At 36.5% G+C, this 13,743-nt stretch overlaps 1 protein-coding gene across 4 annotated transcripts in view; it reads right to left on the reverse strand.

Moving 5' to 3' along the window:
• Nucleotides 1–13,743, reverse strand: part of CDK8 (cyclin dependent kinase 8) — a 118,057-nt gene that overhangs the window by 40,944 nt on the left and 63,370 nt on the right. For 3 of the 4 annotated variants that reach the window (XM_060637495.2, XM_060637494.3, XM_060637492.3), the window contains exons 3-4: nt 13,111–13,221; nt 7,953–8,093 (exon numbers count right to left, since the gene is read on the reverse strand). In XM_060637495.2, the coding sequence (XP_060493478.1) occupies nt 7,953–8,093; nt 13,111–13,221 (252 nt within the window). Of the gene's footprint in view, nt 1–7,952; nt 8,094–13,110; nt 13,222–13,743 lie in introns of those variants that run through there. The other variant, XM_060637497.3, reaches the window with a different exon arrangement.

Consider the following 13,743-nt stretch of genomic DNA (forward strand, 5'->3'; position numbering starts at 1 on the left):
ATGTAGGCTCCTTTCTTCCAACTGTTCAATTATTTTGTTGCTCTCCTGTTCCAGCATATGAGTAATCTCAGGATCCTTTCTGCTTGTCATTTCCTCCCCCCCCCCCCCCCCCCCGAAGAATTTATTGGCCCTTCTTTTTGGGCAGAAAGAAAGTGCACGTTTTTACTTTTTTTCTTTAATAGCATCATCCTTTACCAACATAAAAATACCCTAAACTACACTGAATGTTACGTGTGAACTTCAATAACAGACTAAACAGACATTTTCCTCAGTTTCTAGTCCAAATGAAACACTTTTTTTTTCTGATTATAACAATATATGTTAACTGCAAGCAATTCAGACAATTTAAAAGATATTAAAGGAAGAAAGGGAAACCTGCCTGAAATTCTCGTGCCCATATATAAACCCTAGTTTGAATTTTTTTTTCCCTAATGGGCGGCTGCTATTCAAAATAATTTTATCATCACTGTCAAGGAGTGTGCACAAAACATCAAAGGACCTATAATTTGGGAGTATTTTCTAAAGATTTGACTAAGTTTTTTTCTCTTTTCCTAACCGTATCAAATACCCACAGCAAGAAAACAATTTAATATTAAATGAACATACTCACATATAAACATATAAAAGTAAAACAAAAATTTCATGAAACAATAACTGCCCTTAATACGTATGATATACTGATACTTTTTCTATTCTATTCCATTAAAAAAATAAAAATAAAAAGGCTAGTTGTGTGCTTTCCTGACTCATTTATGGCTTACAACCTGCAATTTAAAAATCACCAACCTAGAAGAAAAATCCCTGAATTTAGTGATCCAGCTTTGTTACGGTTCTCCAAGTAGCCAGAATCACGTCATTTAGCTTCTTTGCTTCTCAGTTTTTCCACTTATTAGTGACAGAATTCAGCAGACAATAAAAAATGCACTTCAAAACAAACCATATCACCATGAGCAAATATATAGTGTTCAGTAAGCAAAATTAATAAACCAGGCAATCTTTCACTCAAAGAGAATCAGATCCAGAATACCCCAATAATCCATCATGCTACCATCAATACGTAAGATGCCAAGATAAAGCAGGACCTATGAAATCGAGTTTGAGTCAGTGGCTCACTCAAAAGATTTTGATCTTATTTAATGGTTGCTAGGAAACCAACTCATCCTTCACCAAGGACAGCTGAAGCCCCACCAAGTGATTCCAAGCCACCCAGTATAATTAAAATTAACTGCAGGGCAACAGCACTATCAGATTTTTTTTCTTTTACTTCAGATGAAAGCTTTGAAATGGCTTGAACCTCTTTTACATATGTATATACTGTGGCCCACTGGGCTATCTCACATCGTGTACTTCTCTCACAGTAGCACATCCCCTTTGGGATACTCCTAAAAGAAATCTCTGTAGAGACTTATTTTCTAAGAAATTCACTGTGGCCTAAAAAACTATTTTGAAATGCTTTCGGGCAAGAGTGATTACAGCAGCTTGTTGCAATACTCCAACAAAGCACTCCAAATTTCATATACAGCCTTGTAATTCAGCTTGAATGAAAAAAGAAAAAAAAAACTATGATGACAAGTTACAGTATCTCTCACTGAATATTCTACTCCACTTAGGGCAACAAGGTGAAAATACCCCTATGTGCCTGGTAGTTCCAAGTTAATTACCATTATGCTAAAACCATTAGGGTAATAATTAAAATGAGATTTTGAATATCAGCTTTTTAAAAAGTGGAACACATTAATGACCATGAGAACTTGATTTATACTCAACAAAAATTAATGGTCAACTGGCCAGTTTTATTAACTAGCACTCTACTTTCCTAAGTTTCCTAGGAAATATGCTGAAAGCCCAAGTCCTTAACATTTAGAGTTGAATTAAGTGTAAACCATTTCTATGGTCTGGCTGATATGGGTGGATGACTATTTTCAACAAAAGCATAAAATTCAGCCAACACTAAGTGTACTACAAAATTAAAAGTGAATAACTATTAGCTAGAAATTAAAGTATTTATTTACATTGTGACCAGTAATGAACTGGTCACTTAAATGTAGTATAAAAGTGAAATGAGAGTTGTAAGTTCAGAACTGCTGTGTGCTCACAAGGTAGGTACTGCTGCCTTATCTACAATTATTGAATAATTCACACACTTGGGACTTGAAGATGTTTTTGAAAAAAAGTAAGGGATGTAAATGAACTACGATGGAGATGTCCTAACCTTAAGAAAAACACTGGAAAAAATAAATGACATAAAGAGAACACGAATAAATAGGTAAATCGTCAGGAAATAGGTTTCACTGGGTGAAACAAAAATCCTGGGTAGAAAAAGAGTGTGATAAAAGAAATCAACAGGGGCGCCTGGGTGGCGCAGTCGGTTAAGCGTCCGACTTCAGCCAGGTCACGATCTCGCGGTCCGTGAGTTCGAGCCCCGCGTCAGGCTCTGGGCTGATGGCTCGGAGCCTGGAGCCTGTTTCTGATTCTGTGTCTCCCTCTCTCTCTGCCCCTCCCCCGTTCATGCTCTCTCTCTCTGTCCCAAAAATAAAAAAAAAAAAAAAAAAAACACGTTGAAAAAAAAAAAAAAAAAAAAAGAAATCAACAGATGGATATCATTAGCTGAATGGTCTTTGGACTGACTGATAAGAGCTGAATTCTTCTAGGTAGAAAGAGGAAGGCTGCTGAAAAGAATTAAAAATTATGAACAACGGGTTTTTTTTTGCCCTCTTTCACTTCAGTAAACCATAGCAGTGATAAGACAGTAGGCTGTAAAAAGGAGCGTGGGCACATCTGTAGACAGGGAGAAACATTAGGTGGTAGCAGAAATAACCTATGGAGAACCATCTTGGAAGCCACCTTGTTTCTGCTACAAATGAGCTAGTTCATTCATTCAACAAACATAAGCAATACTGTATATACCGACTGTATTTTGCTAGGCACTGGGAGGGATACAAACACAGAGGAACCCAGTCTTTGCCCTCAGGAACTTATAATCAAATAGAGAACATACTACCACAACTAGTTCAAGTGCCCCTTGGGTAATTCAAAATAACTGCTATGGGACTTTAGATGTAAACATTCTCACTCCTAGCTAGGGTGATCAGGGAGGGCTTTATTGGTGAGGTAGCAGGAGCAGCGCTTTAAAGGAGGAATAGAATTTTAAACGAGACAGATGACTAGAGATGACGGGAAGAGGGGGTTCAAGTACACAGGGAAATCTCTGAGTTGGCTGGAAACAGGTGTATGAAGTGAGATGGAAGGAAAGAAGATTAAAGCCAGCTTTCACTTCAATTCACAAATACTAGCGTGCATACACTTAACAGAGATTTTCAAATTTTAACCCAATCACAGAATGTCTCCTAGTTAAAAAAGAAACCTGACTTAGACATTTATTTCACAACTGCGCAAGAAAACCAATCTTAAATTTAGAAAGTTATATAAAAACTAATCTTTTCTACGAAAGAGGACAGACAAGAGAGGGAGTTGGCTGGGTGGCTGGGTGACCTGAAATGGTCACAGCAGAGGCACTAGTAGGGACAACTTCTCATGGCCTTGCCAATGTGCTTTAATTCAGTCAAGAAGGACAACCTCTTAAGAGGAAAGACTTCAGACACCGCTGCCAAATCACACTTTTGCTTCTACACAGAAAGTATCAGATAGGATTCGGTGTTTAATATCTTTTTATTCATGCTCCGAAAAACCACCAAACTCAATCCAACAGGCTAACAGACTTCAAACTTTTCCTTATTCTGACTCACTTAAGTTTATCTTTATTCAAAGCTTTCGTTAAGATTTCACACTTAGTTCCTCCTTATAGCATCGGGCAAAAAAAATCTTAATATTCTTTAACCCAGTACTCCTTTTTTATATAAGCAGATAATTGGGGAGTAAAAATTGGAATTAACTGGTCCCATATTCCTTCAACTCTGTGCCTCTGTTTACTCATTTGTACAGGATGGTTATTTTATGTGTCAAATTGGCTGGGCCATGGTGCCCAGACATTTGGTCAAACCTTTCTCTGGATGTTTCTGTGAAGGTGTTTTGGATGGGATTAAGATTTAAATTGGTAGGCTTTGAGAAAAGCAGCTCACCCTCCATGTCACGGGTGGGCCCTACCCATTCAGTCAGAGGCCAACGCCATAATAGAGCAGAGACTAACCTATCCTGAGTAAGAGAGCATTCCGCCAGCAGACTGCCTTTGGACTTTTCTACAACTCTTCCCCTTAGTCTCCAGCCTTCTGGCCTACCCTAGAGATTTTGGACTCACCAAGCCTCTACAATTTCCCCGAGGGAACTCCTTAAAATAAATCTCTCTGCCTCTCCACACATACACATTCTGTTTCTCTGGAGGATCCTAATACAAACGTTAGGGCCAGAACCAGGACTAGAGCCTGTTGGTCAGACTATTTTCATTTCCCAAGGAGAGGAGAATAAAAGAAGGGAAAGAGTGTAGTCAAAGGGAAGAACAAAGCTAACACATATACCTTTGTTTTTATTTATCTCTAATTAAGGCAAATAGATTCGGTGTAAAGCAAACCAACTTATACATACATATTTTAATGTTCTAAAACCAAAAAAGTTTGACTTGGACTCACAAATTATTGCACAAAAATAAATATTTCATGTGTTTCTTTTCAGGCCCATTCTTCTTCTTTTTCTTTTAAAGTTTATTTATTTATTTTGAGAGAGAGTGTGTGTGTGTGAACAGTGGAGGCTCAGAGAGAGGGGATCCCAAGCAGGCTCCGCGCTGTCAGCGCGGAGCCTGCTGTGGGGCTCGAACTCACAAACCGTGAGATCATGACCTGAGCCAAAACCCAGAACCCAGTCAGACGCTTAACCGACTGAGCCACCCAGGCGCCACGCAGGCCCATTCTTCATAAAACATCTACACACATATGCAATTATTACCGACTTCAGTCCAACCAGAGTTTCAGAAGTATTAAATCTCTATTTCTCACCAAGGACGACAGACCCCAGTAACTGATCTGCTACTATGTGATGATTAATAGTGATGAAATTAATCTTTATTTATTAAATAGGACTATTAACTGTTAAAGTTCAACTGCACATATCAAACAAAGAACTTCATTATTCTACCATCTCAGATCATTATTTCTACCAATGATGAAGACAATTTTATTAAGCAAACTTTCAATAACATTCTAGGGCATTATTAAAATGATATTTTTAGGGAGTCTGTGCCAATTATCCATCTTAGTCCGATGTTTCTCGTGGCATGTCAGCAATTCGAAACATTAGAAATCTTACATAGGTCTGTCTGGGTCAGTATTGCCACATTTCATCTAAACCTGACTGCAAAGAAGCAAGGAATATAATCAGCCATTAATTATATTTGTTCTAATAGGATAAGTGTTTCATCTGCAAACAACAATATTTGAGAGAGTTAAAGTCAAGTTATCAGCTTCTGAAGAACATCCTTCAGAGTAAGTACTTTTTTGCTACAAATATGAATATCTAATGTAATTATAGTTGAGCATTACATACCATCAAAACTCCAAAATTTACTTTTTAGTCGGTAGGAAGGTGGACACATTTTAACAAAAACTATGATAACGAATCTTTCTTACAGAAACTGAGGACTGATTCAAGAAGTAAGCACCTGAACCGGTAAGATCCAGACTGGGGGCAGATGTTACCACTTTAATGACCCAATGGTTCCGTGGGACCTTGTGTGTCTACAATGCACAAGAGACTTAGGCGTGAACAGTCATACACAAATGATTCAAGAGCTTTCACTCTAAGTGGGGGAGTCAAAGGAGGTAGCAGTACTCAGACAATACATTACAGGTCGGAAAATATTTTGGGTAAATAAACAACTAAACAGACAGCAGTGGCAGATGAGAGGGGTAAGAGGAGTGGGAATGGTTTTCTCAGAGAACAAGAATATTTTATCACTGACACTGTTCCCAATTGCCAGCATATGGTGACAATCAAAAGTAACCTCTTTTCATGTTTTTTTCTCGTTTTTTAAACAAATGTTCATTTTTGAGAGAGAGAGAGAGAGATAGAGAGCGTGAGCAGGGGAGGGGCGGAGAGAAAGGGGGACAGAGGATGCAGAGTGGGCTCTGCGTGGACAGCAGAGAGCCTGATGAAGGGCCTGAAGTCAAGAACCACGAGATCATGACCTGACTCGAAGCCCAACACTCAGCCGCCTGAGCCACCCAGGTGTCCCCCTGTTTATTCTCTTACAAAAGTCTGTTTATTATTTTTAAGTCACCTTCAGACGGTGCATCCCTTTGATGCTGGCATCTAGGGTGCACTGCTCCCACTGGCCCCCACCTCTTGGCACACCACTAAAAGACAGGGAGACCTCCAAAATGAAGCGTCCCACACTACCTCTAGGTCAAAGAGAACTTGTCTATGCCACACCAATAGAAAGAGCTTTCCCAAAAGAGAAATTAAAAAAACATTAAACTGTAACTATTTTTCACTACTGTAGCTGGTATTACTGTAAGTGGTTCAAATATATAATATATTTAACATAACAACTGAAATGCTGATTTGTTTTCAATTTGTATTCATCTAATAAACAGACATGTTTTCACGATGAAAAATAACTTACAACAAAAAGAAAATGTAGTGTCATCTCAGCATAATTAGGGAAAAATGCCCCTTTGCCGTATTTTATTCTTTCGGAGATCATAAAAAAGGTCGGTAGCTTAAAAGTATCAATAGTTGACTCCCCTAAAAGTTGAAATTTACTTTCAGCTTCATAAGGAACCAACGATTTGTCTCACTTCTGTAATTCCACTGTAAATAAAATACCCTAATAATATTAAAAATAAAATTTGCATACGGAAAAAAGTTCCTTCAACCGAATTTCTGATGTTATCGGTCCTAGTCTAAATGCTTTCTAGGTATGTGATCTGGAGATAAAATAAGTACCCTTAAGCATATTGTGAGATTTGTTGAAAACAGATGAAAGCACAAGAAATTACGACACTGCAACATCTGATCTGAAGGCATTAAATACAGAGCAGCTCAGAAAGACCATGTGCAAGGGGCAGATCAGCTCCATCTCAAAGTCTACAGGGCTAAAAGCTAAGTCACTATCGACTATGTCACCAAGTGACTAAGTGACCAGTGACCAAGTCACTATCAGTGACTATGTGACACATGTGATCAGAGACCAAGTCATCACTTCCAGCACTGTGTTTGTAACTGGAATGAAGGCATTGTCACAAACTTTACTATAGTTACCACCTTTACAAAGAAAAGAACAACAAAGCACAATGTAATTATGCAACATGGGGAATTTGAGATTTAAATCATTTACATCCAGGAAGATGAATGAACAACGCACAATTTAACGAAAAATTTCATGCTAGATGGATTTTATAAAAAGGCATAAATTATTCTGCCATGTGGAATTCTTAAGAATTTAATGTGCATTAACATGGCAAGGCTTCTCGATAATGTACTCAATAATGATTAATAAATGTTACTGGTCAAAAGACTGCTACTAATATAGTGGGGCTTAAAAATAAGCAGATTGATCTCTATCTCTCAAAAAAATAAACATAAAAAAAAAAAAAAAAACAAAAACCCAGCAGATTGAATTAAGATCTCCTCTTCTAATATGTAACTTAGTTGCAGTAGGCTCCGAAGTTTCATTTCCAAGTTATTCACAAATATATCAATTACTAGAGTTTGCTTAGCATCTAATAATCAATTAGACTTCATTTATAAAGTTAAAAGTAAACAAAAGCTTAGGAAAACAAATGTGCCCTCTTTCACCTCTTCAGGGAACCCCAGCCAGTATATGTCAGAGAAGCAGGATGCATCATATAAACAGCACGAGGCTAGACTGTAAGGAGACTACAGCACTCTCACCCTTCTACAAGGTTTGCAAGTCTATGCAGCACTGATATGTAGAGACAACTAGAAAATCAACCAACTATAAATGCATCCTTCTGCTTAAACCTAACTACGTATCAACTTACCAAATCCCTGTGCAACACCCAGTTAGCATGCAGGTAGTGAATCCCATCTAGGATCTGATACAATAGTGACTTCACCATTCCCCGAGGTAACTGAACTGGCTTCTTGTTTGCTTTAGAAGCTCTGTGAAACTTGATTATATGCTGAAAGAAAGAAAAATATCACCAGAAGCTTAAAAAAGAAAAGAGGGAAAGATCACTTGATGTAAAATATTTTCCTAACAGAAAAAGAAACACTCAGGGATTCCCAAAGATATCGAAAATATAATTTCATATTCTGCTGGATAACATAAACTTAAAATTTCCTACTAACTGGAGCTAAAATCTCATTTCCTGAGCAAATGATCGTGTCTCAGAAAACAAATGATTACAACAGAGAAGTTGAGAGCAATGTGATTTTATTTTAAAAGTATAATTAAAAAATACTTTCAGAATATACTTGACCCCTGTTTACCTGGTAGAAATTTTCAAGAACAGAATCTGTTTTATCTGTACTAATTAAATGAAAAGAAAATAAACAGAACAAATTTCAAGAGATACTTATGGGTTGGCTGACATAGCATAAATGTGTTACCTATTTATAATACATGGGTTATAAAGGAAGCACACAGGGAAATTATTTCAATAAAATACACAGAAGCATAAAGAAACCACATGTAAATGAGCAGTTCACAGTGGAAATATTTAGAAATAGCTAAGATTCAGATGAGAAAAAAATAGCCTTGTACTATTCATTAAAAACTTTCTAGGAACAGTATTAGTGGACATCCCGTAAAACACAATACGATTTTATAAACAGGAAAATTGCTTTATAAACAAATGTACCTCAGTAGAAACAAGATCCCATGTTTCAAACTCTCTTGACAGGTTTCTTCGTTTTAATTAAAGCACTCTTAAACTGCAAGAACACCTACAAATCAGCTGAAATCAACTCTGCTGTGTGTAACACTAGGCATATGCCTGGTACCTCATGTGCAGAAGAACAGACTCTTGAGCAGTATTTATGGGTGAATATCAACCATATTCTTGACATCAGTAAACACAACTAAAACAGGACAGACATATTTTATATTACAGGTCAACATTTTCACCTCCTATTTTCTTATGACATAGAAAGTAGAACAAGGATAAGGAATAACTAGTAATTCATGAGTGAAGAAGTTTTACTTTCCAAAGAAAAAAAAATATATAGCAAAGACTACCTGGTGGGAAAGTAAAAGTGTCAGCCTGCATGTAGTATGATTAATCTATACTTTATTAGCAGCATAACACTATTTTAATTTTCTTCTGTTATCTGCCCAAAGTATTTTAAAACAGCCAAGCAAAATGGAGCTAAAACTCAATAATCTAGAATGTTCTGTCACATATCCTAAGAAATGGTGTGACAATAAAGTCTGTTCACCTTAAGAGCTAGTGGTTTTCAGGGGCGCCTGGGTGGCGCAGTCGGTTAAGCGTCCGACTTCAGCCAGGTCACGATCTCGCGGTCTGTGAGTTCGAGCCCCGCGTCAGGCTCTGGGCTGATGGCTCGGAGCCTGGAGCCTGTTTCTGATTCTGTGTCTCCCTCTCTCTCTGCCCCTCCCCCGTTCATGCTCTGTCTCTCTCTGTCCCAAAAATAAATAAAAAACGTTGAAAAAAAAAAATTAAAAAAAAAAAGAGCTAGTGGTTTTCAGAGCTTAATCAAAATAGATTAAAATACATCATTATTTATAAAAATTAAAACTTGACAGAGTGAGAAGAAAAGAATATGTAGGGGAGGTACAATAAATGATGCCATATGCACTCCTCCAGTTAACATTTTTAAGTAATCTCTATCCCCAACGTGAGGCTCGAGCTTACAACTCCAAGATCAAGAGTTGCACACTCTACTGGCTAAGCCAGTTAAGCACCCCTTCAGTTAACATTTTCATTAGGGTTCAACAAATTACTTTTTTACCAACATGTTATAACTACAAAAAACTACACTGGGGAAATCGCTTACCTTTGTTTTTATTCCAGGGCTATATAAAAAATATGCGGTGTGCTTAGCATGAAATTTCACCAACACCTAAGTGATTTTTTTTAAATGACTCTTTTTACTGCAACTGTTTTTGTTATCCTCTGCTGCCTTACCCCAGCTAATTCAACACTCCAATTAAAATAAGAAAATGAAATGGATAAAGGAGGTTTTAGTAAACGGAATTATTTTATTTTTATTAAAATGAACATTAAAAGTACTTATTTGACTTAAATGAGTATTAATAAGAGGACAATAAGGCCAATGATGCCCATGTATACACATCTGGGAACACTGCATGCAGCATAATCTGCGAAAGTATAATTATTATATCGACACGTAAAATTAAATATCACATACTAGCTAGAAATTATACTGAATACAATACGATCTCCTATGTTCAACTATTACAAATCATGATTTATTACAAATTATGTTTATAAACCAGCCTACACAATTTCTCATAAATTTGGATCATATAATTTGATTTCATGTTAGGCTTGAGAATGAGCGTCCAATTCAATATCGGCCACACTAATTTAATAAATTTTTATTAACAGAATCCCAATTTGATTTGATCAGATTTATTTTAAAAGAACAGAAGTGAACAACAACAAAAATATTTACAACCAGCACTGACTGTGGACAATAGTTTCATAGAATAGAAAATGTGATGTCTACTTTCAGTTCAAAACAATTCTTTACAGATAACTTACAAAAATAATTTGAATCAAATTGCATTTACTCATGGAAAACAGAAATCCACACAGTGAAAAATACTCCTTATAAATCTGAAAGTATATGAATCCCATAGAAGTTTCCACTTCTGAAACCTGTTAGGGTTAAAATTATGTAAATGAGGTTAATTCTGGAAATTAGCAAGAGTTGAAAACTATTTTACTATTTTCAGGAGGTGAACTTCCTTCCAAACTATTTACTGTTTACTTGTGTTAGTTTCACTTCAAAATCTTGTTTTTACATCTACAAAGTGCAGCTGAATGAAAACTGTAAATTATTTTGAAGATACCTGAAACTGAGCCAGAATATTATAATCCCTTGCATACCAGTACAGATGGTCCTGACTTACAGTGGTTCAACTTATGATTTTTTGACGTGGTGATGGAGCAAAAGCGACGAGCATTCAGCAGAAACCACACTTCGAATTCTGAAATGTGATCTTTTCCCGGGCTAGCAGCACGCAGGCCAGTGCTCGCTCAGGATGCCAGGCGGCGGCAGCTGCTGTACCTCAGCGAGGGGCAACGGCCAACGCGCTACAACCATTCCACACTCACACAACCATTCTGGTTTTCAAGTTCAGGATGGTGTTCAACAGATGATGTGAGGTACCGAGCACTTCATTACAAAACAGGCTCTGTGTTAGGAGATTTTGCAACAACTGGAGGGGGATGTTAAGTGTTCTCAGCACAGTTAAGGTAGACTAGGCTACACTATGATGTTCAGCAATCAGGCTAGGTGTATGAAATGTACTTCTGACTTGATACGCTTCCAATCTGCGATGCATTTATCAGGATCTAACTCCATCGTAGGTCAAGGAAGATCTGTATGTATGTTTGTTTTCTTTTATTTATCTCAAGAGATGCACAGCCAGTACAGAAATATACATATAGGCCAGTATACAAAACACAGTGAAATATTTAAAGATCCTATTAAATTACTTATTAAATATCAGAAAAAATAGAGTTCACAGAAGTGAAGCACTTGTTAATGAATTAACTCAATGTAATACTGGGTTTTCGCTTACTTGTTTTATTTTCTCAACTGTAGTCTGTGTTAACATGTTCTTTACACGAGACTGATCAGCATATAAGTTTTGTGAGTATATTTCAAAATTATTTTGGCTATCTTGCTACAGATTTTCATTTTATATATCATAAACTCTTACCCCCAAGATTGCACTTCAGAGTTTCAAAAAACATAACCGTTATGATTAATAGAGTAAATCTGATAGTTGCCCAAGACTTTCGTAAATACCGGTTTTAAAAACAATCTACTGAGTAAATGCAAAATACTGAGTTAGCTCTTTGTACTTCAGCTCTTTAGCCAAGATAAATTTAAATTCTGAGCCAAAGCATAAGAGACTCTTAAAAACTGAGAACAAACTGAGGGTTGATGGGGGGTGGGAGGGAGGGGAGGGGAGGTGACAGGCATTGAAGAGGGCATCTTTTGGGATGAGCACTGGGTGTTTATGGAAACTAATTTGACAATAAATTTCATATAATAAAAAAAATAAATAAAAGTAAAAAAAATTTAAAAAAATAAATTCTCAGTTTACAATAATTTTTATCAATGTAACATCATTTTTGTCATTATATTAGCTAACCTAATAAAACTCATCTAAGAGACTGTAATCACTTGACTTTGAGAATCTTCAAGGATTTGACTGGAAGCTGTCTTCCACAAAGAATTCTTCCTAAACGAGACCATGCCCAATTCAAGTAAGTACAATACTGAATTTCTGTTTATGGAAATAAGCAATACATAAGAATATGGTATTAAGTGTGAATAATATCCAGGAAATGATTAACAGTATGTTAGATTTGTATACTACACTTAGCTTATAAAGCTTTCCAAATACAAAACTGCTCTTCCAAAAAATCCTGTAGAAAAGCAGGAAAAGTATCACATTTTACAGATTGGGGGGGGGGGGGGGCCTACAACTTCAGAGCCCCCCCCCCCCCACTCAGAGCCATTAAGAGATTTGCCTGATGTTGTATGACAAATAACAGAATGACTAGCTCTAACGTATTTGTCTCCCTACACACGGATACCACTTTCTCATCTTATATTCCTTTACAGAGTAAAAGGAAACATGCTGCTTTTAAATCCTAGAACAAAATGGCTATTACAGTTACCTTAAAAATTTTATCAAAAATCTGCAGCTAAGATACCACACCGAATAGTTGTTTATACTGTTCAGATTCTACTGTTTTCTGTAGCACGTTACAAAGATCAAATTGACAAGATCAAAAAGTAATAATACAAAGCAAAATACCCTAGTCTTGGTAATTCATCAACCATATTCTGTGAGGTCACTTTTACTTAAAAAAATGTAAATCTCACAGTAAGATAAACTCCTAAAATTGTTTTTAGTCACCTTTAATCCCTGACTAAAACCAATGACTTGATGCCTACCACAATTCACCTTACCCAGAGGTCATGTTCAGCGTAGTCAAACAGAAGCCACACTTTCCTATCAGCATGAGACAGAAACACCTTTTGAAGAGAGATGACATTTGGATGCTTAAGCTCTCGAAGTAACTGCAAAATAAGGAAGATCCATTAAAGATTTTTGCTATGAAAATCATGTTAAATAAACCACACCATTTGTAATTCACAGGCAACAAAAACCCAATGGTAATCAATCCTAAAAATCTCATAACTACCCACACTATTTTAAAAGTGTCCATACAGATGAGGAAAAACTGTTTGGAAAAGATATAATTGAGTAAATCTGTTTTGCTGTTATTGTTTAGTTGGTTTTCTTATTTCATTTTTATTTTTTGTGATAAAATACATAACATTAAAATTACCATTTTAACAATTTTAAGTGTACAATTCAATAGCATTAAGTCTCCTCAAAATGTTTGCAACCATCACCACTACCCATTTTAGAACTATTTATGATCCTAAACAGAAACCCTGTACCCATTTAACAGTAACTCCCCATTTCCCTTCTCTTCTCTCAGCCACTGCGAACCTCTACTCTACATCGTCTCTATGGATTTGCCTACTCTAGGTACCTCTTTTAAAGTATTAGAATCCTACAGTATCTGTCCTTTG

This window comes from Panthera onca, chromosome A1 (assembly GCF_046562875.1).
Source record: "Panthera onca isolate mPanOnc1 chromosome A1, mPanOnc1 haplotype 2, whole genome shotgun sequence".
Classification (NCBI taxonomy): Eukaryota; Metazoa; Chordata; class Mammalia; order Carnivora; family Felidae; genus Panthera; species Panthera onca.